This window comes from Schistocerca nitens, chromosome 1 (assembly GCF_023898315.1).
Source record: "Schistocerca nitens isolate TAMUIC-IGC-003100 chromosome 1, iqSchNite1.1, whole genome shotgun sequence".
NCBI classification, from domain to species: domain Eukaryota; kingdom Metazoa; phylum Arthropoda; class Insecta; order Orthoptera; family Acrididae; genus Schistocerca; species Schistocerca nitens.
The window spans coordinates 683,327,621-683,354,057 of NC_064614.1; the positions used below are offsets into that span (position 1 = coordinate 683,327,621).

General features: G+C 44.9%; 1 protein-coding gene across 1 annotated transcript in view; it reads right to left on the reverse strand.

The window, feature by feature from the left end:
* LOC126195117 (otoferlin-like) overlaps window positions 1–26,437 on the reverse strand; it is a 376,779-nt gene that overhangs the window by 292,005 nt on the left and 58,337 nt on the right. The window contains exons 4-6 of the mRNA XM_049933641.1: window positions 23,173–23,410; window positions 10,227–10,439; window positions 2,097–2,159 (exon numbers count right to left, since the gene is read on the reverse strand). Of these exons, the coding sequence (XP_049789598.1) occupies window positions 2,097–2,159; window positions 10,227–10,439; window positions 23,173–23,410 (514 nt within the window). The remainder of the gene's footprint in view (window positions 1–2,096; window positions 2,160–10,226; window positions 10,440–23,172; window positions 23,411–26,437) is intronic.

Sequence of the window (26,437 nt, forward strand, 5' to 3'; positions counted from 1 at the left end):
GAATCCTAAGACACGGTCAACCAAGTCGGCTCATATACGGCAGGTCGCTTGTGTACAAACTAAAACGAAACACTCTTAGATATTTCGTTTCAGCACCCCTCCTGTTTGAAGAAAGCACCTCTAAAGTTCATACCGCGCAATGGACTCAAAATTGAGAGGGACGCCAGATAATTGAAAGTCGATCATTCTTTTCGTCATCATATTGGTGGTCCGCAAACGCATATTTTCCTCGATGTCGAGGAAAGAAGCTGTTACGACTGGCGCTTATGTACGCGTAACATAAATGCTGTTCACCAAAAACGCCACTGGCGTAGCTATCAAGGCATGTGGCTAGGAAGCAGAAAACCTGTGTTCGATTCTCAAACTCATTATGCAACTTTTTAAAAAAAATTGTGTATTTTTCCCTATCGATATTCATAGGAACAGAAGAGTTAATAAGCTAATCAATATAGAATAATAACAAGGTAGGCAAATGATTTTCTCAAATGACTCGGATTAACAAAGAATTAAAATATCAAGAACCATTTATTCACATGATTTTATCGTATGCATTAAAACTAAATCTCGAAAAAGAAGTATTTTAAAATGTAAACCAAGTCAATATCCGCCAAAGTTCCAAGAACAACGGTGTAGTTGCCCGAAGGCTGCATTCATTAGATTTCCTTCGTGCCACGAATAGTATGTTTATATGACATCCATGTAATTGTCTGAAAGAAAGTGAGGACACGTAATAGAATGAGTGAAAGAGTCACTTTGAGACAGGGGTAATCAACCGTTTTTACCTACTATCCACTATTTTTACGAGTATGTCTGTTACCAGTAAATTTTTCTAACCGCTCATCCGTTCCACAGTAATGGTGATTTATAAATTAGGGAAGTAATTTTGTTTCATAAAATTTATAAAGTACAGTTGCAGCTTTGTAATAATAATAATTACTTACCAAATACTTAATGTCAGAATTTATGACAACCTAAGGAAAATGGTTTTTAAAACTCCTACCAGCTACCACCACCATTAAATCTGGAGTGTCCACTAGTAGGTGGCATAGACGAGGCTGACTACCACTACTGTAAGGCAACCAGGATTGAAATTTTGATTCGTTAGTAATCCAAGACGTTTGAGAAATTTTTTTGCCTGCCTTGTTGTTATTCCTGATTAATTACCTTGCCAATGCCGATACAGAAAAAATAAAAATAAAAAAAATCTGCAGAATGAATCTGGGAATCGAACACAGATTGTCTACTCCCCAGCCAGATGCCTTGGTCCTTGCACCAAGGAGAAGCTAGGTAGAGTAGTGTTTAGCATATTGGACCCTCATTCGGGAGGATGACGGTTCAGACCCGCGTCTGGCCATCCTGTTTTAAGTTTTCCGTCATTTCCCTAAATCACGTCAAGCAAATGTCAGATGGTTCGTTCGAAAGGGTGCGGCCGATTTCCTTCCCCATCCTTCCCTAATCCGAGCTTGTGCTTCATCTCTAATGATCTCGTTGTCGAAGGGACGTTAAACACTAATCTCCTCCTTCTACATCATTAAACAGTTTTTCTTATGGGTAGCTAAACGCCGGTCATAAAAGGTTTTTTCCTCGATTTCGAGGAAAGTACACGTTTGCCTACCCTCCATATGATGATCAAAGTTGCTCAACTTTCAATTACCAACGATACCGTCAATTTTGAGCCGATTACGAGACATGAACTTTAGGTGTGGTTTTCTCAGAAACAGGAGTGATATAGAGGCAAAATATCTTATAGTCTTTCATTTTATGTTGTACACAGTCCATCTGCCAAATATAAGCCGAATCGATTCGACGTGTCTGACTCAGACATACCCCTTGTTAGTATTGGAATAGATCAAGCTACGTGTACATCTGGATTTAGCCTCTAAAGCTTTATAATCTTAATCTATAACAAAGATACAGAGAGAAAATTCATTTTTATACTTCAGATGAATTTTAATTATCGAATTTAATGAAAGATAACCGAGCAGAATCAATTCAATCATTCTTACAAAGTAATATAAGTAATGTGCTTTTTGAATTTTCGTACCAAAGTATAACTGAATATTGAATTTAGAGCAAAATCAGGACTGTATACTTACTGAAAGTGTTATGATTTTATCGAAGAGCATGATTGGAGGCATGTGGAAGTCGAACACAAAATACTGAAACAAGCAAAACACAAGTTAGTTTTTGACAATAGGATCTTCAAACAGTTTTATTTCAGAGTTACTGTTTTCTGTTACGAATACTTCGTTGAATCCCAAGATTTGCTGCCGAGAAAATATGAAAGAGATTTTTATAAGTTTTTGAACCATTCAATGCACATCCTGAAAAAGTAGCGCTTGCTAGTAGACTATACATCAGTGGGATAAACCCTCACAACGGTAGTAGTAAACTAATTTTATAATCGGTAGATTTTCTTAAATATCACATAATGTAATTTAAGGAAATCTAAGGATGGTTTGTAAAATCAATGAAGAATCGGTCATGTAGGAGAGGCTTGTGCGATCTAGATCAAAAAGTCAGACTGCAGGAAAACCTTCGGTCCTCTCGGCGATAGAAAATCACTTTCAAGTCTCTGTGTCCTAAAAAAAATCACTTAAAAACTGTAATTCAAGTACGGTATGTATAGCTCTATAATGTCTCTAAGCACATCAAAAGTCTGTTCTTAATTGTAATTAGATTCAAAGTTATATTAATTTTTTTGAAACATTCGAAATTTTTCCCCTCCAAGGAAACAGTTACAGTAGCGCTCAAAAGTATTTTGTAGTTGCGGTTCTGTGTTGTTAGCGCTGTTTGCATAGAGCTACAACAAGGTAACATGTATAACTGTGTCATTCCATCAAGAGCTTCACGCCGTTGTGGTTACATGTCTAGTAAAGAAGCAATGCCATAAAATAAAAAAGTAAGTACATATTCCTTTAGCTCAAAAGTACTTTGTAATTTACTTTGTCGGGGCGGAATTGATTAACAAATATAAATTAGGCATTCAATGTTTGTTTATTTGTAGAGACAACTAGAAGCATGCCAAAACACAAACCATACTCGCTTGATGTGAGAGAAGATGCTATGCAGGCCCTGAGTACACTTTTGGAGTACTGCTGAGCGATCTGGGATCCTTACCAGATAGGATTGATGGAGTACATCGAGAAAGTTCAAAGAAGAGCAGCACGTTTTGTATTATCGCGAAATAGGGGAGAGGGTGTAACGGACATGAGACAGGATTTGGGATGGACACCATTAAAACGAAGGAGTTTTTCGTTGCGGCGGAATCTTTTCACGAAATTACAATCACCAGCTTCCTCTTCCGAATGCGAAAATATTTTTTTGACGCCGACCTACGTAAGAAGAAACGATCATGATAATAACATAAGGGAAATCAGAGCTCGCACGGAAAGATATAACTGCTAGTTTCTTCCGTGTGCTGTTCGAGAGTGGAATAATAGAGAATTATTATGAATATGGTTCGATGGTCCATCGGCCAGGTACTTAAAGTGTGATTTGGACAGTATCCATGTAGATGTAGATGTAGATGTACACGAAGAACAGAAAGTCGCAGTCTAGCATTGCTAGGGACTATAGCACATCCCAAATAGACTGAAGAGCCAAAGAAACTGATACAGCTGCCTAATATCGCGTAGCGCCCCCGCGAGCACGCAGGAGTGCAGCAAACAACGTGGCATGGACTCTACTGATGTCTGCAGTGGTGCTGGAGAGAACTGACACAATGAATCCTGCAGGGCTGCCCATAAATCCGTAAGAGTACCAGTAGGTAGAGATCTCTTCTGAACAGCACGTTGCAAGGCATCCTAGATATGCTCGATAATGTTCATGTCTAGGGAGTTGTGTACCAGCGGAAGTGTTTAAACTCAGAAGAGTGTTACTGGAGCCACTCAGTAGCAATTCTAGACGTGGGTGGTGTCGCATTGTCCTGCTGCAATTGCCCACGTCCGGCGAAATGCACAATGGATATGAATGGATGCAGGTGGTCAGACAGGAAGCTTACGTATGTGTCACCTATCAGAGTTGTATCTACACGTATCAGGGGTCCCGTATCACTCCAACTGCACGCGCCCCACACCATTACAGAGCCTCCACCGGCTTGAACAGTCTCCTGCTGACAGGCAAGGTCCATGGATTCACGAGGTTGTCTAAATACCCGTACACGTCCATCCGCTCCATACAATATGAAACGAGACTCGTCCGACGAGGCAACATGTGTCTAATCATCAACAGTCCAATGCCGGTGTTGACGTACCCAGGCGAATGGTTCAAATGGCTCTAAGCACTATGGGACTTAAGGGGAGCCGGACGTGCCTATGCTGCCCATGTTAAAATCACTAAGTTTGAGGAACATTTATGAATAGACTACCAAATAGAAAAATTTGAATTCTTTTTACATGTAGAGTGGTTTAGTATTGCAGTTATGACAGAGGGATTTTGGAGTATCTTTTCTAGTTTCCTTCCAATTATTTTTTTTATTAGTGACCCAAATTTTTTTAAAAATAATTGCTTTATAATTAAACTGAAATGAAACTACTGAACATATTGCCAAATGGCTGTGTTACAATGTAAGTTTGACCACTAGGAGTGCTGTATAAAAATTTCATCTCTCTAGCTTGAGTGGATTTTGAGAAAATGTTCGTTATATTCGAAAAATTCTAATTTACGGGAAATGGCTATCAAAGTTTCTCAATACATTCCTGCACTATAGGATGAATTATCAGGCTCTTCTTCTTCATCCTCCAAAAGCTTCCTCTTCTGTCTTCTTTTCTGGCCTGTTGTTCCATCATACTTCATATGCCTTTCTCTTCTTTCTGCTCGTACAGTGTTCACCCCAGCTGTAAATCCTAATGCCTTTAGAACTTCACACTTCACACTGTTCCCTTGGTTGTAGGTTGCTATTTCATCATAAATGCCCAAGTGCAGTGTTTTTATGCTTACAAACACCCTTTAAGAATCACTTTCCAAATCAAATTGTTTACGCTCTCATTAGGATTCTGCGTCTTTCCATGTAGACATTTGTGTAACAATTCTGGCTGTGCTAAGTCATGAAAAATTGGTTTTATTGTTCCCTCCTGATTCTTGTACATACTGCATATTACCCGCTTTACACAAGAAGTATAGGGCTAATACTACCAACAACAGGCGCAACACTGAACTAATTCGAAACGGTAAACCGCAAAGAGACGATGTTCCTCGCTCTTATTCATTGTAGTATCGCAACTTGGTATTAGTGTTAATTTTCTTTTCCCTACGTTCTTCCTCATCTTATATACACGGTTATTAAAACGTGGCATCATAACCAGAACAAAAGTGTACGACAATATTAAATGGAGCAAGATGTTCGAAATTCTGAGGAAAATAGGAGTAAGCTGTAAGGAAATACGGGTAATATTTGTCACAGAAAACAATGTAGCCAACCCTTGCACACTCGCTGTATGCGTAACATAAGGCGCTGTATGCGTAACAGGCCGAGAAAATCCCAAGCAGTTCGCCAGGAAGTCACGATAGGGTGTTAGATGCATTCAGCGGCCGCCCATTTCCTCTGCAGGCGTGGGGGAAAATGGTAATAACTCCACTTCTAGGGCGAGTAGAACAATAATTTAAAGTTTACATTAAAGAGGAATGTTCCAATTAATTTTCGGTGGCAAAAAAAAAAAAAAATCGTAATTTTTTGGATTTGACCACCTCCGGCTCCCCTTAACAGCTGAGGCCATCAGGCCCCTAAACTTAGAACTACTTAAACCTAACTAACCTAAGGACATCACACACATCCATGCCCGAGGGAGGATTCGAATCTGCGACTGTAGCAGCCGCGTGGTTCCGGACTGAAGCGCATAGAACCGCTCGGCCACCGCGACCGGCGTACTCAGGCGAGACCTAAAGCTTTGTGTCATGCGGTCGTCAGGGGTACGCGAGTGGGCCTTCGATTCCGAAAGCCCATATCGATGATGTTTCGTTGAAAGGTTCGCACGCTGACACTTGTTGATGGCCCAGAAAATTGTTGAAGGGTTGCACATCTGTCACGTTGAACGATTCTCTTCACTCGTCGTTGGTCTCGTTCTTTCAGGGCCTTTTACCGGTCGCAGCGATGTCGGAGATTGATGTTTTAGTGGTTTCCTGATATTCACTGTACACTCGTGAAGTGGAAGTACGGGAAAATCCCCACTTCATCACTACTTCGGAGATGGTGTGCACCGTCGCTCCTGCGTCTACTATAACACCTCGTCCAAAGTCACTTAAATCCTGATAACCTGCCGTTGTAGTAGCAGTAACCGATCTAACAACTGCGCCAGACACTTGTCTTATAAAGGCGTTGCCGACCGTAGAGCCGTATTCTGCCTGTTTACATTTCTGTATTGGAATAGACATGCCTATACCAGTTTCTTTGGCGCTTCAATCTAATAACAGTATCGAGTCGACGGCGGAAACAGGATGGAACAGTAGCCAGAAATCCAAAGTCAGGTCGTCCTCGAGAAACAAGGATGGAGGGCAGAATAATTTGAAGCGGTTGACTGTGGATCGAAGAAAATCGGCTCGACTAATTTGGGATGACATGGAGCATCATCATGGACTGAACGTTCATGTCTCTAATGTAAAACGCTCAGTTTTCTGGTGCTTCACTGAACGAATATTCAAAATTCCCACTTGACCGATTACAAAAACTTGTGGATTCAACGCCAAATAGATATGCAGCTGCGATTAAAGCCCATGGTTAGAGAACGAAATGCTGATTTGTTCTTCAGATTCAAAAATAGTTTTGTGTTATTGTTACATAATGAAAGATACAAATTACTTTTGAGCTAGGCAGATTGTAATTTTTGTTTTGATGTAAATTAATTTTGTATAAACTAAATGTAGTTTTGTGCTAAATGGATTATAATTACATACTTTTCAATAATCCACTGGCAGTTTTTTTCTATTACATACTTATCTTTATGTAATTGCAACTAAAGCTTGATATATAATACTATTGAGCGCTACTGCATAGACCTTATACGTCATATCTGCATAATTAGTGAATTAACTGGAATATCTTGCTCGGCAATCAGTTTTTCCAAAGTTACGCACCGCTTAACGTTTTCTACGTATAAATTCCGGTAAACACCGTGTTTTTGCAGTTTTGTCAACATTTAACTCGTAAGAGTACGATTTTTAATGTCTCTATCTCCTACGAAAATCAAGTACAAATTCTGCAATTCACATTTGCTATAGATCTCTATAGTTTTTCCAAGGACGAAAGAAATCTGTTCTTAATTTTATTTAGGGTCGGATTTCTGTTTTTCTTAACACAGGCGGCATTTTCGCGTTCAGAAAAGTTTTCTAATTTGGAACTGAAGGGCACAATTCTTTACGCCAGGCTCCCATGATTGTATTGATGATGCACCACAGCCCACTAGCTATCAAATGGCAAATATTTGTAATTCAACACGTTCACGCTGGAGTGTACGACCGGTGATTCACGCTGAATTCTCCGTCGGACAGTGTGAATCACCGGTGGCTCACACTTGACTCAACCAATTGTGATACCAGCGATATGCTAATGTATTGAGTATTACACTAAAAATAATTACGCTGTCAGCCAGGTGTAACAAACAGATGTGAATACAATTTTGTGTGACCTTCAGCGAGAGAGTTTTCTGAACAAATGAGATATCACTTAACGTGTGATTCATTTAGTTAAAATTATTTTAGGTAATCTCTCGTCGTGTCCACTACCAAAATAAAATGTCAATAGGTATTAGGTTGTTGCATAAGTTGCAGCGTTTTCGTTTTACTTGTTGGTATTCCGGTTGCTGAGTCTTTATTTATCGATACTCAATTTTGTTGCTATTTGAGATTAAATATTGTCATTTTGTCGCTTGGAGATAGTGAGTGGGGCTGTGGACGCTAGAAAATGGAGTGCCCAGTTTTCGACATATTCTTCTGTTTGAGTTTAGTGGAGGGATGACACAGCGGAGGCAGCCACAAACAATTGCGCCGTGTATGGGGATAATACCATTGGACAGAGCACGGCAAGAAAATGGTTTTCACCCTTTAAGGAGGAGCGTTTTGACGTTAGTCACTCCGCATTCAGGAAGATCTTCGGGGCTTGCTGAAGGTCGTTTCAGCGCATTAATCCACAATGATCCACGACGTTGTGCTCGAAAAGTGTCAAACGTGATGAACTATGATTATTCAAGCATGGTGTGACATTTGCAAGCAATTGGGAAGGTTAAAAAATCCGGTGTCTGGATTCCGCATGCTGTAACCCGAAATCGCAAAATCAACGGGTGGAGCTTTCTTTCCGGATAAAAATGCGCTCCGTATATGGCTCGAAACGACGTGAATTCTACACTCGTGGAATCGGAAAATTGCCCAGCGTTGGCAAACTGTTGTGTATAGTAAACTGTAGACAGTGACGGATAATACACTACTGGCCATTAAAATTGCTACACCACAAAGATGACGTGCTACAGACGCGAAATTTAACCGACAGTAAGAAGATGCTGTGATATGCAAATGATTAGGTTTCCAGAGCATTCACACAAGGTTGGCGCCGGTGGCGACACCTACAACGTGCTGACATGAGGAAAGTTTCCAACCGATTTCTCATGCACAAACAGCAGTTGACCGCCGTTGCCTGGTGAAACGTTGTAGTGATGCCTCGTGTAAGGAGGAGAAATGCGTACCATCACGTTTCCGACTTTGATAAAGGTCGGATTGTAGCCTAACGCGATTGCAATTTATCGTATCGGGACATTGCTGCTCGCGTTGGTCGAGATCCAATGACTGTTAGCAGAATATGGAATCGGTGGGTTCAAGAAGGTATACGGAACGCCGTGCTGTATCCCAACGGCCTCGTATCACTAGCTGTCGAAATGACAGGCATCTTATCCGCATTGCTGTAACGGATCGTGCAGCCACGTCTCGATCCCTGATTCAACAGATGCGGACGTTTGCACGGCAACAACCATCTGCACGAACAGTTCGACGACGTTTGCAGCACCATAGACTATCAGCTCGGAGACCATGTCTGCGGATACCCTTGACGCTGCCTCACAGCCAGGAGAGCCTGCGACGGTGTACTCAACGACGAACCTGGGTACACGAATGACAAAACGTCATTTTTTTCGGATGAATCCAGGTTTTGTTTACAGCATCATGATGGTCGCATCCGTGTTTGGCGACATCGCGGTGAACGCACATTGGAAGCGTGTATTCGTCATCGCCATACTGGCGTATCACCCGGCGTGATGGTATGGGGTGCCATTGGTTACACGTCTCGGTCACCTCTTGTTCGCATTGACGGCACTTTGAACAGTGAACGTTACATTTCAGATGTGTTACGACCCGAGGCTCTACCATTCATTCGATCCCTGCGAAACCCTACATTTCAGCAGGATAATGCACGACCGCATGTTGCAGATCCTGTAAGGGCCTTTCTGGATACAGAAAATGTTCGACTGCTGCCATGGTCAGCACATTCTCCAGATCTCTCACCAATTGAAAACGTCTGGTCAATGGTGGCCGAGCAACTGGCTCGTCACAATACGCTAGTCACTAGTCTTGATGAACTGTGGTATCTTGTTGAAGCTGCATGGGCAGCTGTACCTGTACCCGCCATCCAAACTCTGTTTGACTCAATGATCAGGCGTATCAAGGCCGTTATTACGGCTAGAGGTGGTTGTTCTGGGTACTGATTTCTCAGGATCTATGCACCCAAATTGCGTGAAAATGTAATCACGTGTCAGTTCTAGTATAGTATATTTGTCCAATGAATACCCGTTTATCATCTGCATTTCTTCTTGGTGTAGCAATTTTAATGGCCTGTAGTGTATATTGTTGATGACTGAAGTCTGTGATATGTGTATCTTTTGTGTTTATTAAACTTGCGGAAAATGCTATGAACGATGCACCAACGTAATATTGAAATAGTAGCCCAGGGCGTTTCAATAATCGTGACGCCAAGGCGAGAAACAGGAAAAGCATTCCTGCCACATGGAGGAAAGCATTAAGACGCTTGTTGCTCCGCAACGAGAAACTCAATTCCCAGCGCCGGCGAGAACCTGTTAAATCGAACTATAAAGTTATTAGTGTGAGTTTTTTAAGGGTGAGGTCTATGCTGTATATTTACTGATTAGTATAGTTCGTGACCCGATGGAAGAGAAGGATTGAAGGTTCTAATCTGGAAGGGTAATGAAAGTCACCACAGAAGAAAAGAAGCTGGTGGAGAAGCGACGTACCTCATTGTAGTAGGGGCAGTTGGTGGATTCCTTGACGCTGGTGTACTTGCGCTGGTCGCCGACCTGCACGCAGACGACGGGGTCCATGTTGAGGCCGGCGAGCTGGCGGGCCTCTATGACGGTGACGCACAGCTGGAAGTCCTGCGCCTTGAGCGCGGCCGCGTGCGGCGACGCGGTGACCAGGGGTGTCCGAGGCCGCGGCCTGGCCGCGCCCTGCGCCACACGTCGTACGTCACACCGGCTTACCGTCGCGCCGCGCCGCGCCACCACTAAAGTCCCTATTCTCTCCCGAAATCCTCTTCCTATGACGGTGTCTCCGTCTGTGACTGTCCTTTCATCCCGACTCCCGTCTGCTCTCAGCGCAAAGATGTGGGACCGGAGACACTCCACTTGAGCATTTCTTATTACTCGCACCTCCTTTTCGTACAAAAAACCACCGAGTAAAAAAGAAACGTCCAAGTTGAGCCGCTCTCATCTGACAACTAACGCCTCTAAGCTACAATAAAAAGAAGGGCGAGCAAGTTATCGATATTATTTTGTGGGAGAGCATAATTGGAGATTAGTGGAAGTCGAACACAAAATACTGAAAGAGTCGGGACAGATGCTGGTTTATTGGTTGTTTTTTGTTTGTTATTTCATCACTCTCACCCCCTTAGCTGTACATTAAACCCGCTCTTCAGACAAATGACAAGTGAAACTAGCTGAGATGAAAAAACACTAACATAAAGGTAAGATATTTACAAGCGATTTAAAATTTTTTGTAAAGGTGATAGTGGTGGATGTTTTTTTATATACAAGGGCTATTAGGAAAGTAAGGTCCGATTAGTCGCGAAATGGGATCCACTGTGAAAATAAAAAATGTTTGATTTGCAACAGTTAGCTACATCTTCCAGCTACTTCTCTACATAGTGACCGATCTGACTTACACATTTGTCATAGCGTTGTACTAACTTTCCCGTATCCTCATCATAGAAGGCAGCTGCCTGTGCTTTCCGCCAATTATCTACGCTGGTCTACAGATCGCTGTCTGTGCCAAAGTGTTGTCTTCATAAACAGAGGATCATGTGAGTAGAGATGAAACTCAGGGGGAGCCATTTACGCGCTGTATTGACCACACACTTTCCATGTAAAACGCTGCAGGAACTTCTTCTTTTCCCCTATACAGTGAGTCAGATATTGTCATGAACAAGAAAACGCATGCTAATTACGTTATGTGGGCTACATGATATCAGGCGAAGTTTCTCGCCAGGTTCTCATAATCTGGTGACCAAAATTAAAGCAACATACCACTTTTTCCCCATCCTGTGTCTAATTCACGATGTAATCGTACAAACTGTCAACAGATATTTCCAGAAAGAAATTTTCACTCTGCAGCGGAGCGTGCGCTGATATGAAACTTTCCTGGAAGATTAAAACTGTGTGCCGGACAGAGACTCGAACTCGGGACCTTTGACTTTCGCGGGCAAGTGCTCTACCAACTGAGCGAAGGTTGGAAGGTAGGAGACGAGGTACTGGCGGAATTAAATGTTGCTTGTGTGGCTCAGTTGGCAGAGCACTTGCCCGTGAAAGGCAAAGGTCCAGAGCTCGAGTCTCGGCCCGGCACACAGTTTTAATCTGCCAGGAAAGTTTCAAGTCAACAGATGTCCTTATGATTGTGTTCTGAATGGAAGATGGTATTCCGATCAACAGACAACCAAGCCAAAGATGACGTCAGGGCACCTATCAAACAGAGACGCTGTGTAACAGTCACGGGCGGTGCAATAGGGCACAGAGAAGACGCCTACCACGCTCTCTGCGATGGAGGGCCACGGGAAGAATGGAAGCAGTACAGTCGCAAACTGATGTGGTCTGATGGCTTAATGTGAATTGTTCTGTTGTTTTTCCGATGTGGCGACAGTTTATGGAGACCGAAACTATATCCCGATGACCAGGGCGGGATCGACTACGCGGAACATCAGAAAGAGAGGACCGTTATCTAGCTGTAAGGGCACGACGGTACTACCTTAGTACTGCACGGCAACTGGCAGCTGACCCCGCATCATCCACTTGACGTATTGTATCGAGGCAAACGGTGTGTAGGTGTGTAGAAAGCCTTGACAGAGTGACCTTTATTGTCGCAGACATGCTGTATATGTAGCTCTGACGCTTCACAGAAGGGAACGTCTAGAATGGAGCCGTCAACATACCACATGGGTGGTCGAACTGTGGGCGAATGTTATTTTCACAGATGAGTCCTGATTTGGTCTGGACAGTGATTCTCGACGGATTCGCATCTGGAGCGAACGTAAAACACGATTTCGGGACTCAAACAGTGTGGAAAGAGACCAATATCGAGGAAGATTCCTAACGTTGTGGGCAGGGATTTTGTTGACCACTCGAACAACTCTTCATGATTTTGTGCGGTTAAATTGGCAAGGTTTAACAGCTGTCAGGCACCGTGACGAGATCTTGGGACCCCATTTGCGGTTGTTCCAATGTCTGTGGGTCCAGACTGCGTATTGCTGTACGATAATGCTCGATCTTATAGAGCACGGGTGGTTGATGTTTTCCTGGAAACGGAAAGCCTGAAGTGCTGCCAGAGGTGGTCACACCCCATACTGAGCTCAGTAACCAGTTGTCGGAATGTGTGTGTAAAGTTTACGTTTCATATTCTTTATATTGTTTCTACTTTGTTATAACTGATTATACTGTTTTGTGGAAAAATAAAGTAATCTTGCAAAATTTTGGTTTGTTGCTTTAATTTTGGGCACTTGGCGGGAAACACTATTTTCTAGGCACCTTTACACGTTCACTGTGCGCTCAGAACTGAAGAGAGCGATGTGACGCGATCGATGGACATACTACAGGCGCTGCCCAACACATCTGTGCATAGCTTGGTTTCCATTACGCCACATGTCAGACTTTACTTTCCGATTAGCTCTCTTACGTAAGAAAGTTAGCTAACTTCATGTTTAATTTAAAACGGTAATGATAAAAAAGTAAAATGAAAAGCAACAAGAGTACATTTAACACATGATATATAAAACAGTGGCTTTATGAGAAGCTCTTCACTGTCACTAAAACTTGAAATACATTCCCTAGGATAGGTAGTCTGTTGTCGAAGAAGAAAGGGCTGGTCGTTGAGGGGTGCAGGAGGGTAGCGGTATAAGGATGGACGACTGGTAGGCGTGGCTCTTGAGGGACAAGAAGGGAGGAGTGGATGGACATATCAGTGAGGCTATAATATGAAGGGGAAAAGGCGGTAGGAAAAGAAAGTGCAAGGGAAAAAGAGTTAGGGAAATATAGGAAGGGGAGGGAAAGGGAGCCTGATGAGGTGGGATGGGTGGGGTTGGTTTAGAGTTGGTATGGTGGGCAAGTGTCGTGACGGACTAGATTGTCTGGGAGGGAGAGCTAGTTGAAATTTATTTAGCAGAGAATGTGGAGGGTTTGCAGGTGCAGGGTTCGTTGGGTGTGTAGACAGATGCACGGCAGCTTACGAGTATCGAAAATTTGTGAGGAAACTACAAGGTTATCGGAGTCACGTTTGCGATTGATGTAAGTTCTTCGGAAAATTGGAAATTTGTGGTGAGGTCTTATAGGCCCAAACTGCTGAGGTCATTGGTCCCTAAGCTTACACACTACTTAATCTAACTCAAACTAACTTACGCTAAGGACAACACACACACACCCAAGCCCGAGGGAGGACTCGAACCTCTGACGGGGGGAGGCGCGCGGAATGTGAAAAGGCGCCTCGGACCGCTCGGCTACTCCGCGCGGCTAAGTTCTTCGGAGACGTTGAATGTGAGTAAGGAGAGGTGGGGTTTATTGGTAGTGATATAAGTACAAATAATTTTATCTTACAGTTACTGTTTACTGTAACCGATTCTGTACTGAAGCGCTAAATTTGTGTACAAGGTGTATCATACTCTGAAGAGACAAAGAAACTGGCACACCTGCCTAATATCGTGTAGGACCCCCTCGAGCACGCAGAAGTGCCGCAACACAACGTGGCATGGACTCGACTGAAATAGTGTCGGAGGGAATTGACAACATGAATCCTGCAGGGCTGTCCATAAATCCGTAAGAGTACGAGGGGGCGGAGATCTCTTCTGAACAGCACGTTGCAATCATCCCAGATATGCTCAATAATGTTCATGTCTAGGGAGTTTGGTGGTCAGCGGAAGTGTTTAAACTCAGAAGATTGTTCCTGGAACCACTATGTAGCAATTCTGGACGTGTGGGGGTATCGCATTGTCTTGCTGCAATTGCCCAAGTCCGCCGGAACGCACAATGAACATGAATGGATGTAGGTTTTCAGACAGGATGCTTACGTACGTGTCACCAGTCAGAATTGTGTCTAGACGTATCAGGAGTCACATATCACTCCAACTGCACACGCCCCATAGCTTCACAGATCCTCCACCAGCTTGAACAGTTTCCTGCTGACATACAGGGTCCACTGATTCATGAGGTTGTCTCCATACCCGTAAACATGCATCCGTTCGATACAAGTTGAAACGAGACTCGTCCGACGAGGCAGCACGTTTCGAATCATCAACAGTCCAGTGTTGGTGCTGACGGGCCCAAGCGATGCGAAAAGCTCTGTGTCGTGCAGTCATCAAGGGTACACGAGTGGGCCTTCGATTCCAAAAGCCCATATTGATGACGTTTCGTTGAATGGTTCGCACGCTGACGCTTGTTGATGGCCCAGCATTGAAATTTGCAACAAATTGCGGAAGGGTTGCATTTCTGTCAAGTTGAACAATTCTCTTCAGTCGTCGGTGGTCCCGTTCTTGCAGGAACTTCTTCCGGCCGCAGCGATGTCGGATATTTGATGTTTTACTGCATTTCTGATATTCACGGTACATTCGTGAAATAGTCGTATGGGAAAATCCCAACTTCATCGCTACTTTGGAGATGCTGTGTCCCATCGCTCGTGCGCCGACTAAAACACCACGTTCAAGCTCACTTAAATCTTGAGAGCCTGCCATTGCAGCAGCAGTAACTGATCTAACAACTGCGCCAGACACTTGTTGTCTTATATAGGCGTTGCCGACCACAGCGCCGTACTCTGCCTGTTTACATATCTCTGTATACCAGTTTTTTTGGCGCTTCAGTGTAATTAACAGCGAAAATTAACACAAAGGAAAGCACACGAGAAAGGTTGGTGGGGAAAGAGCCAAGTGATACTCCACTGTGTCGAAGTACGTTCTCGAACCGGCCCTGATGACTTTTTTCTCTATTCTTCGATTAAGCTACAGTGTCACGCTACGTAGCAGGTCATATTGCACCATGCATGTAGTCTAAATGGTGTTAACTTTCTTAAATATAGGCAAAGCGATACGAAAAATGTGCTGGAGATCGAATGTTTGTATACTAAGCAATGACGATAATTCTACGGACTCTGAGGTACGCACTGTGTTCAGCATGTAACTTACTGGGTGGTCGGAAAACAAGTATTACATCTAGTCTGCCCAGGGTCCTATTTCACTAGAAAGGAACGAAGAAAAAGAACGTCAGCTCATCTCACTGTTGGATGGAAAGAGTGAATTTGATGTCTGCACGTAATTTTTAGGAAAATAAAAACTTTTACGTAGCTCCAAAAATTTAAAGGGGCATTAAAGAAACTAGCTCCACTTATGAAGTCAACAAAATTAAGTTAAATTTAGATTCGTAAAATTAAGTCAATATTCGGTGAATATGAGAATCATTACTCGAATTTAAATGTACAAGTTCCATCTTATGCCTAATTATTGCATTTGTGCGTTATGCTTCTCACTCTGGTTTTCGATATTTGATTGCTGCAAACAATATGCGTGACTGAGTTCGCCTTTACTGATCAAACGTGGGTCGGAGCGAGCTCAAAGTGCCGACATGCTGAGCTGACAGAGGTGTGGTTTTCTTTTCGTGATATTTGTAGAGTATATAATTTCAAATTCGCATCTGGCCATCCAGATTTAAGTTTTCCGTGATTTCCCTAAATCGCTCCAGGCAAGTTCTGGGATGGTTACTTTGGAAGGGCACGGTCGATTTCGTTTCCCATCCTTGACGCATTCCAAGCTTTCGGTCCGTCTCTTGTAACATCGATGTCAACGGGACTTCAAACCCTAATCTGCCTTATCTTTTAGTTTATAATCGACCTATTTTCACCCCTTTTATTAGGAAATTTGCTGAATGGGATGCAGATTTCGTTTTAAGACTCTTACGTTAAAGAAGTTACATTATAAAGAGATTATGGAAGCGTTTACGGACATGTTTGTAGGCAAATGAGAAGATGAGTGAGTTCACGTGCAATGGCTCGCAGTAGGTAAGCCACATACACTGCCAGACGCTGTAGAGTTTTCAGCTGACAGAAACATTAGAAGAATTGTTGCACAGGGTCTATTTTGCAGAAAATACGGGCTGAACGCAAACAAAGCTAAGATGAAAGTGACGAGTGGAAGAAAATGAGACGTTGGTGATTTTATAAATATCATACTGGGGAAGCAGTAAAAAAGGGTAACACGGGACTGACGAAAAAAATCTGAGGCAAGCTGATGCAGGCAAAGGAAGCTTTCTTCTACAAATGAGCCCTACTGGTCTTAAAAATTGAAATGAATTAGAGGAAGATTTTTTTAAAGTTTTATGTCTGAAGCACTGTACTGGCTAACGGACAATGGAAAAATGTATGAGAATGAAACATGTACTTTCAGAGTACTGGAGAGCAAGAAACTGAAAGGATTTGCAATGTAGTGCTGGAGAAGGATGTTAAAGTCATAGTTCATCAGCTTCATGGCTTACATCATTTAGTCCATTCCGATTTAACAATTCATTACTTTCCAGGACGTCTTCCTGATGGGAGTAGGATGTAGCTAATTTTCATTTGTAATTTTATCATCTTGTATTTGACCCAATTTTTAGGATTTCATCAGTTTTTCGTATGAGAATTTGGTGTATTTTTATGGTGTCATCGTTCCTTATCTGAACTCTTTCTGATCAACTGTTTTCTGCAAGTATAAACCTCACTTATGCTGCTCGGATCAGTCATTAATCTCTTTGGTGTAGGACCTATGTTTCACTTCTCTATAACAGAATGGGGCGGTAGTTATGATGTTAGATTTTACGAAGTTGAAAGTGAGACTAAAGCTAAAAGAACCTTAATTTATGGAGGGGATAGGGGGCTATAGCTGGTGGGAAGGATAGTTTTCTGATTCAACAAGTTGGAGCACACTGAAAGTACCTTGAAATAGAGTGTGGAGTGATTGGCGGCGAAGAGGTGAAGGCCTATGTTGGTAGAGGCACGGCGGTGGCGATGATTAATTGAGGAGAGAGGACATACTGGAATTTCTTTCAAGTTCTCGAAATGTGAATTGTCGTGGACGTTCTAGTTAGTTCAGGAGGGGAGAGAACTTAAATGGCTGGTCAAAGACGCATGCGAGAGAGTATTCATTGATGACCATAAGAATAGGTCCGACTGTAGAGGTGAATGAGATTAGCAAGATGTAGTCCTCGCGTCATATCGTGAAGTACTTTGAGTATATTATAAGGTTTCTGTTGGACAGTTATAAATAAGGTTTCCAGGTTAATTTTCGGTCGAAAGCTAGCCCTAAACGCTTCAATGATTTTGTAATTTGGATGGAATAATGGCGTATGGTGAGATGCAGCTTGGGGAGATAGATTAGACGGGGCAATTTATCTTATGACTACCGACTGAATGTTGGCGAAATTGATGCTTGGGTACGGAGTTACACTGAGACGGGAAACTATTAAGGTGGTGAAACGATCTCGTGTTATAGTGAAGCACTGGATAGCGGGCAAAGATGGCGGTGTCATCTATGCACTGGACTAGTTTGATTTTAGGAGATGACTTGGACATGCCAGCTGTGTAAAGAAAAAAGAAAAACTTTTCCATAGATGCAAGATTGGATGAACATGTTGGGTGATGCAGGAAAATAGACATTAAACTAAGTTCACCAGGCAAAATGTTAGCCACCCTTACAAGGGAACCTCCCCAATCCACCCCCTCAGATTTAGTTATAAGTTGGCATAGTGGATAGGCCTTGAAAAACTGAACACAGATCAATCGAGAAAACAGGAAGAAGTTGTGTGGAACTATGAAAAAAATTAACAAAATATACAAACTGAGTAGTCCATGCGCAAGATAGGCAACATCAATGAGAGTCTGAGCTGAGGAGCGCCGTGGTCCCGTAGTTAGCGTGAGCAGCTGCGGAACGAGAGGTCCTTGGTTCAAGTCTTTCCTCGAGTGAAAAGTTTACTTGCTTTATTTTCGCAACGTTATGATATGTCCGTTCGTTCATTGACGTCTCTGTTCACTGTAATAAGTTTAGTGTCTGTGTTTTGCGACCGCACCGCAAAACCGTGCGATTAGTAGACGAAAGGACGTGCCTTTCCAATGGGAACCGAAAACATTTGATCGCAAGGTCATAGGTCAACCGATTCCTCCACAGGAAAACACGTCTGATATATTCTATACGACACTGGTGACGGCATGTGCGTCACATGACAGGAATATGTTGTCGACCCACCTAACTTGTACACTTGGCGAATGGGTAAAAAGATTCTTCTACCTTGCCCGATTTAGGTTTTCTTGTGGGTGTGATAATCACTCCCAAAAAAGTGATGAAAACATAACAGTTTGTCACATAAACTGCAAAACTTGAATGCAACAGTTTCACAGTCGCACAGTTTTCCCTTTGCTCTGTCAAAACATATGTTTTTAACGTTTTCGCGTTGTAGTCGACTGACGTCGTGTGTTTCGATGTTTGTTTGGGTGTAGCGTCCCTATACTACGGCGCAGTTACCTCGCATCGGACGGATGGACGGACAGATAATACACTCCTGGAAATGGAAAAAAGAACACATTGACACCGGTGTGTCAGACCCACCATACTTGCTCCGGACACTGCGAGAGGGCTGTACAAGCAATGATCACACGCACGGCACAGCGGACACACCAGGAACCGCGGTGTTGGCCGTCGAATGGCGCTAGCTGCGCAGCATTTGTGCACCGCCGCCGTCAGTGTCAGCCAGTTTGCCGTGGCATACGGAGCTCCATCGCAGTCTTTAACACTGGTAGCATGCCGCGACAGCGTGGACGTGAACCGTATGTGCAGTTGACGGACTTTGAGCGAGGGCGTATAGTGGGCATGCGGGAGGCCGGGTGGACGTACCGCCGAATTGCTCAACACGTGGGGCGTGAGGTCTCCACAGTACATCGATGTTGTCGCCAGTGGTCGGCGGAAGGTGCACGTGCCCGTCGACCTGGGACCGGACCGCAGCGACGCACGGATGCACGCCAAGACCGTAGGATCCTACGCAGTGCCGTAGGGGACCGCACCGCCACTTCCCAGCAAATTAGGGACACTGTTGCTCCTGGGGTATCGGCGAGGACCATTCGCAACCGTCTCCATGAAGCTGGGCTACGGTCCCGCACACCGTTAGGCCGTCTTCCGCTCACGCCCCAACATCGTGCAGCCCGCCTCCAGTGGTGTCGCGACAGGCGTGAATGGAGGGACGAATGGAGACGTGTCGTCTTCAGCGATGAGAGTCGCTTCTGCCTTGGTGACAATGATGGTCGTATGCGTGTTTGGCGCCGTGCAGGTGAGCGCCACAATCAGGACTGCATACGACCGAGCCACACAGGGCCAACACCCGGCATCATGGTGTGGGGAGCGATCTCCTACACTGGCCGTACACCACTGGTGATCGTCGAGGGGACACTGAATAGTGCACGGTACATCCAAACCGTCATCGAACCCATCGTTCTACCATTCCTAGACCGGCAAGGGAACTTGCTGTTCCAACAGGACAATGCACGTCCGCATGTATCCCGTGCCACCCAACGTGCTCTAGAAGGTGTAAGTCAACTACCCTGGCCAGCAAGATCTCCGGATCTGTCCCCCATTGAGCATGTTTGGGACTGGATGAAGCGTTGTCTCACGCGGTCTGCACGTCCAGCACGAACGCTGGTCCAACTGAGGCGCCAGGTGGAAATGGCATGGCAAGCCGTTCCACAGGACTACATCCAGCATCTCTACGATCGTCTCCATGGGAGAACAGCAGCCTGCATTGCTGCGAAAGGTGGATATACACTGTACTAGTGCCGACATTGTGCATGCTCTGTTGCCTGTGTCTATGTGCCTGTGGTTCTGTCAGTGTGATCATGTGATGTATCTGACCCCAGGAATGTATCAATAAAGTTTCCCCTTCCTGGGACAATGAATTCACGGTGTTCTTATTTCAATTTCCAGGAGTGTAATTGTCTGAAAAGAAAAAATTAAACTTTTCACTCGAGGAAAGACTTGAACCAAGGACCTCTCGTTCCGCAGCTGCTCACGCTAACTACGGGACCACGGCGCTCCTGATCTCGCACTGTCGTTGATGTTGCATATCTTGCGCATGGACTACTCAGTTTGTTTATATTGCTTATTTTTTTCATAGTTCCACACAACTTCTTCCTGTTTTCTCGATTGATCTGTATTCAGTGTTTCAAGGCCTATCCACTGTGCCAACTTATAACTAAATCTGAGTGGGGTACGATGGGGAGGTTCCCTTGTTAGTAATACAGCACTCTGTAAGTGGTATACAACTGATACCAGGAAGTTATATGAACCTCGACCATTGACGCAACTCAAGTAATACCTGTACGCATAGTCGGTTGTACGACAGTAAGATGGATCGACGTAGAAGCGATCAGTCCGTGTTGAATGGACAGTTTGGTTCAGATCAGAGGTAGCTGTGTGATATTTTGAGGATGTTGACTTTGGCCTATCCATTCTGGTTACTACGAGTGTGAACCAAGAGTCGCCATTCTGGTATTGCCAGACAACGACAGCCAGTTTCACAGAGCTAATCTCATAGTCGGTGGTTTGAAGAACAGTGAGGCACAGCGTCGCACGTCGAGTGGCCCGCTAAATCATCCTGTCTTCCTCAGTATGTTCCGAGTTCAGCTATGAAAATAAAAGTGATGGATTGTGTTCACGAAATTACCGTATTATTCAAAATAGCCTTCGACTGAATCAGTACACTGCTGAACTCGTTTTAAAAGCTTTTTGAAACAGTTACTGTCGTCCTTTCTTGGAATTGCGTGAAATACTGTAGAAGAATTTTCTTGAGTGTCCTAAACTGCATCGTAACTGCGTGTTTTCATTTCCAGCATCAATATGGGGAAGAAGCGGAAGTCGTCTGGGGAAAACGGGGTGAATACGGCGGGTAATCCAGGAGTGTGATCCGTTCCCTAGGCAAAAACTGGCGCATAATCTTCGCTTTGTGGACTGGGGCGCTGTCGTGGAGGAGCGATCTGGAACCTACCTCTCGGTATTCGGCTCGAATTTGGCGAATTCTCTCACACAAACGATGGAGGACCCCGAGATAATACTTAGAATTAACAGTTTGACATTGTGGTACAAAATTCTTGTGAATGATACCTTTGAAATAGAAGAAAACGGTTAGCACGACTCTTCTGCACGCGTCTTTTCTTTGGTTCCGGCTTCTGTGGGGTCAACCAGGCTGCAGTCTCCCGTTTTGTAAGGGGCGCGTATTAGAAACGCAATATCTCATCGTCAGTTACAATCGATTTCGTCAAGTTATTATCACTTTGGGTTGCCTGTAGCACGTCTTTGCAATGTTGGACTCTGCCATGTTTTTCGTCGCCTGAAAGTGTGTGCGGTCCTAACCGCATTCAGACTTTCGTGTTGTCCAAATTCTTGGTCAAAATTCTGTACACTATTATTTCAGGTGTTCCTGACACCTCCTCGATGAGTCGTGCAGAAACACGTGTAGCTGATGGCATGATATCGGCTTTTTTTTTTTTTTTTTTTTTTTTTTTTGCACATTTTCGTCCGTGCGACTTGTTCGTACCTTTGACGCTCGTGGTGCCTCCTTACGTTCCCCCTGCCGTCACGAAATAGAGCGTACCATCGTAAAACATTTTAACGACTTAAACAAAAGGTACCACGAACACTTTTCGTCATATCAAATGTTTCATTGAATGACTTACCTTACTGAACACGAAATTTGATGTTGCCTGGTTGCTCCACCGTCATTTTGCGACGAGTGTCAGACACGCACTGTTACATTCGCGGCCAGGACGCCTGCTGCAGCTTCAACACAGCTGGTTTTGAAACTTAGAGGATCGTAATGCTGCATTTCAGTCTGGAATTTCAGAAAAGCAGTCCTAACGGGACTGGGACACACTGTGTAGCCCCATGGAAAAAGTCTGGAATTACCAGGAACAGCATGTGAAATGTAGGACTCAGTATGCGCACAATTCAGCAGTAGTACAATATCTGGTCAACAGTGAGTGGATTCAGGAGGATATGGGATGGGCGAAAAAACTTGTGGACTCTCTTCCTCGCCAAACTGAGGTCATTTTCAAGGTTAGAGGCGGTCTTAGACGGTGTTAGCTAGATGTCTCTTGGCGGTGACAATTTTTTTATAGAGTTTCTGTATGGCCATCATTTTGACAGGAGATCTTGCGGACTACGGCCGTTTACTATTGAGAGAAAATGAAACGCCTACAGCCGACCTTATGATTTTATTTATTTTATAGCAACTAGTTTCGGGGCTTGAATGCGTCATCTTCAGGCTGTAGTTGAGGTTGAAGAGGCTGACACGATCCCTATATACGACGCATCAGTGGCCTACATATGTGGTTACGCAGGCTATCTGAAAACTTTGGTGTCATCATTCCAATCATTCAATGATTGGAGTGCTGAGACGAATGTTTTCAGATAGTTTCCGTAGCTACTGAAGCGCCGAAACTGGTTGCTACAAAATGAGGACGGCTGTAGACGTTTCATTTTCTCACGTCTTTTTGTCAGGTGTGGTTCTCAGGAGAAGTGGGAAGCGACGGAGGATTGAAATTCGCCAGTGAAGGCAGTGTGTGGAGAGAGGCTGCTAGCAGTACCTGGGTGGGGGAGCCCACTGCCGAGAGGGAGGGCCGGCGCTGGTCCGGCGGCGGCGCGGCGGGGCTGGTGGGCGCGTCGGCGTCTGCGTCTGCGGGCCCCGAGGACAGCGAGGTCTGGCTGCCGGGCCGCGAGCGCGACCGCGACAGCCCGCCCAGAGAGCGCGCGTCGCCCGCAGAGTCGCCGCCCGACAGCAGCCGCTGGCGCGCCTCGCCGCCCTCCTCGCCGTCAGAGTCGTGCCGCGACGGCCGCTGCTTGCCCAGCCGCATCAGGCTGCGCACGCTCTTCAGCGTCGAGCTCCTGCGGCACCGCGCGCTCCGCGTTACCTGCCTGCCTCGACGGGGTTCCCTACTGTCCTCTATACACATGACAATGCGCCCACAGCGAAACCCTCCTACGTACTGACAGAGTGACGAGGAGAACACGACAAGTGCCATAGCCTCAAACTACGCTCAGTGTAGGAGGGGTCAAAACAAGTGAACACCGTGTCTCGACTTGTCCGTAGCTACTCAACAGCCTGTGAGAAAACGACTGTCAAAATTTTCGAAGTGCTATACGTGTGTTTTAGTGTGTATACAGGGTGAGTCACCTAAAATTACCTCTGGATATATTTCGTAAACTACTTCAAATACTGACGAATCGATTCCACAGACCGAACGTGGGGAGAGGGGCTAGTGTAATTGGTTAATACAAACCATATGTTTTTTAACACAAACCTACGTTTTTTAAAAATAGAACCCAGTTAGTTTTGTTAGTACATCTGAACATATAAACAAATACGTAATCAGTGCCGTTTGTTGCATTGTAAAATGTTAATTACATCCGGAGATATTGTAACCTAAAGCTGACGCTTGAGTACCACTCCTCCGCTGTTCGATCGTGTGTATCGGAGAGCACCGAATTACGTATGGATCCAAAGGGAACGGTGATGGACCTAGGTACAGAAGAGACTGTAACAGCACATTACGTCCACATGCTAACACCTTTTTATTGGTCTTTTTCACTGACGCACATGTACATTACCATGAGGGGTGAGGTACACGTACACACGTGGTTTCCGTATTCAATTACGGAGTGGAATAGAGTGTGTCCCGACATGTCAGGCCAATAGATGTTCAATGTGGTGGCCATCATTTGCTGCACACAATTGCAATCTCTGGCGTAATGAATGTCGTACACGCCGCAGTACTTCTGGTGTAATGTCGCCGCAGGCTGCCAAAATACGTTGTTTCATATCCTCTGGGGTTGTAGGCACATCACGGTACACGTTCTCCTTTAACGTACCCCACAGAAAGAAGTCCAGAGGTGTAAGATCAGGAGAACGGGCTGGCCAAGCAATTTATGCTTCCTCCACATTCTATGAAACGCCCGTCGAACATCCTGTCAAGGGTCAGCCTAGTGTTAATTGCGGAATGTGCAGGTGCACCATCATGCTGATACCACATACTTCTGTACCTAAGGTCCATCACCGTTCCCTTTGGATCCCTACGTAATTCGGTGCTCTCCGATACACACGATCGAACAGCGGAGGAGTGTTACTCAAGCGTCAACTTTAGGTTACAATATCTCCGGATGTAATTAACATTTTACAATGCAACAAACGGCACTGATTACGTATTTGTTTATATGTTCAGATGTGCTAACAAAACTAACGTGGTTCCATTTAAAAAACGTAGGTTTGTGTTATAAAACATACTTCCGTGCATTTTTGTATGGTTTGTATTAAACAATTACACTAGCCCCTCTCCTCACGTTCGGTCTGTGGAAACGGTTCGTCAGTATTTGATGTGGTTTACGAAATATATCCAGCGGTAACGTTAGGTGAGTCACCCTGTATACACTCATGCTCATAAATTAAGGATAATTGTAGAATGTGGTGCCACACAACGTGGCATTACACAAAACTGGCCCGCCCGGTTAGCCGCACGGTCTAACGCACGATTTTCCGGGCGGGAAGGTGCGTCTGGTCCCCGTCACGAATTCGCCCGGTGGATTTGTGTCGAGGTCCGATGAACCGGCCAGTCTGTGGATGGTTTTTAGGCGGTTTTCCATCTGCCTCGACGAATGCGGGCTGGTTCCCCTCATTCCGCCTCAGTTACACTATGTCGGCGATTTCTGCGCAAACAAGTTCTCCACGTACACCACCATTACTCTACCACGCAAACATAGGGGTTACACTCGTCTGGTGCGAGACATTTCCTGGGGGGCCAAACCGCACAATAACCCTGGGTTCGGTGTGGGGCGGCGGAGGGGTGAAGTGGACTGCGGTAGTCGTCATGGGGTTGTGGACCACTGCGACTGAGGCGGGGATGGAGCCTCTCCGTCGTTTCTAGGTGCCCCGTTAACATACAATACTACACACTGGCGCTAATAGCATAGGCACATAGGGAACACACACGACACGGATCTGTAAGCCCATGGTATTGGTGATAAGTTGAGAAAACCGTCCCGAAACACATGTGCTACAAAAAGCCATTGTTTCCTGCGCATGTACCCCGACATCAGTATGGGATATGATCACCGTGCACACGTACACAGGCAGCACAACGGGTTGGCATACTCTGCATCAGGTGGTCGAGCAGCTGCTGGGGTATGCCTCCCATTCCTGCACCAGTCCCTGTCGGACCTCCTGAAGTGTCGTAGGGGTTTGAAGACGTGCAGCGATACGTCGACCGAGTACATCCCAGAAGTGCTCGTGGCGTTTAGGTCTGGAGAACAGGCAGACCACTTCATTCGCCTGATATCTTCTGTTCAAGGTACATCTCGACGATGGCAGGTCGGTGGGGTCGTGCGTTATCATCCATCAGGAGGAAGGTGGGACCCACTGCACGCCTAAAAAGGCGAACATACTGGTGCAAAATGACGTCCCGATAAACCGGACCTGTTACAGTTCCTCTGTCAAAGACATGCAGAGCTGTACGTGCACCAATCATAATCTCACCCCACACCATCAAACCACAACCTGCATACAGGTCCCTTTCAAGGACATTAAGGGGTTAGTGTCTGGTTCCTGGTTCACGTCAGATGAAAACCCGGCGAGAATCACGTTTTAGACTATACGTGGACTCGTCCGTGAACATAAGCTGGGACCACTGTTCCAATGACCTTGTATTGTGTTCTTGACACCAGGTTTTACGGACTCCCCTGTCACCAGGGATCAGTGGAATGCACCTTGCAGGTCTTCGGGCGAATAAACTATGTGTGTTCAGTATTGTGTAGACTGTGTGTCTGGAGACAACTGTTTAAGTGGCTGTGGTAAGGTCCCGAGCGAGACTACCTGCAGTACTCCATGGCCGTCTGCAGGCACTGATGGTGAGATATCGGTCT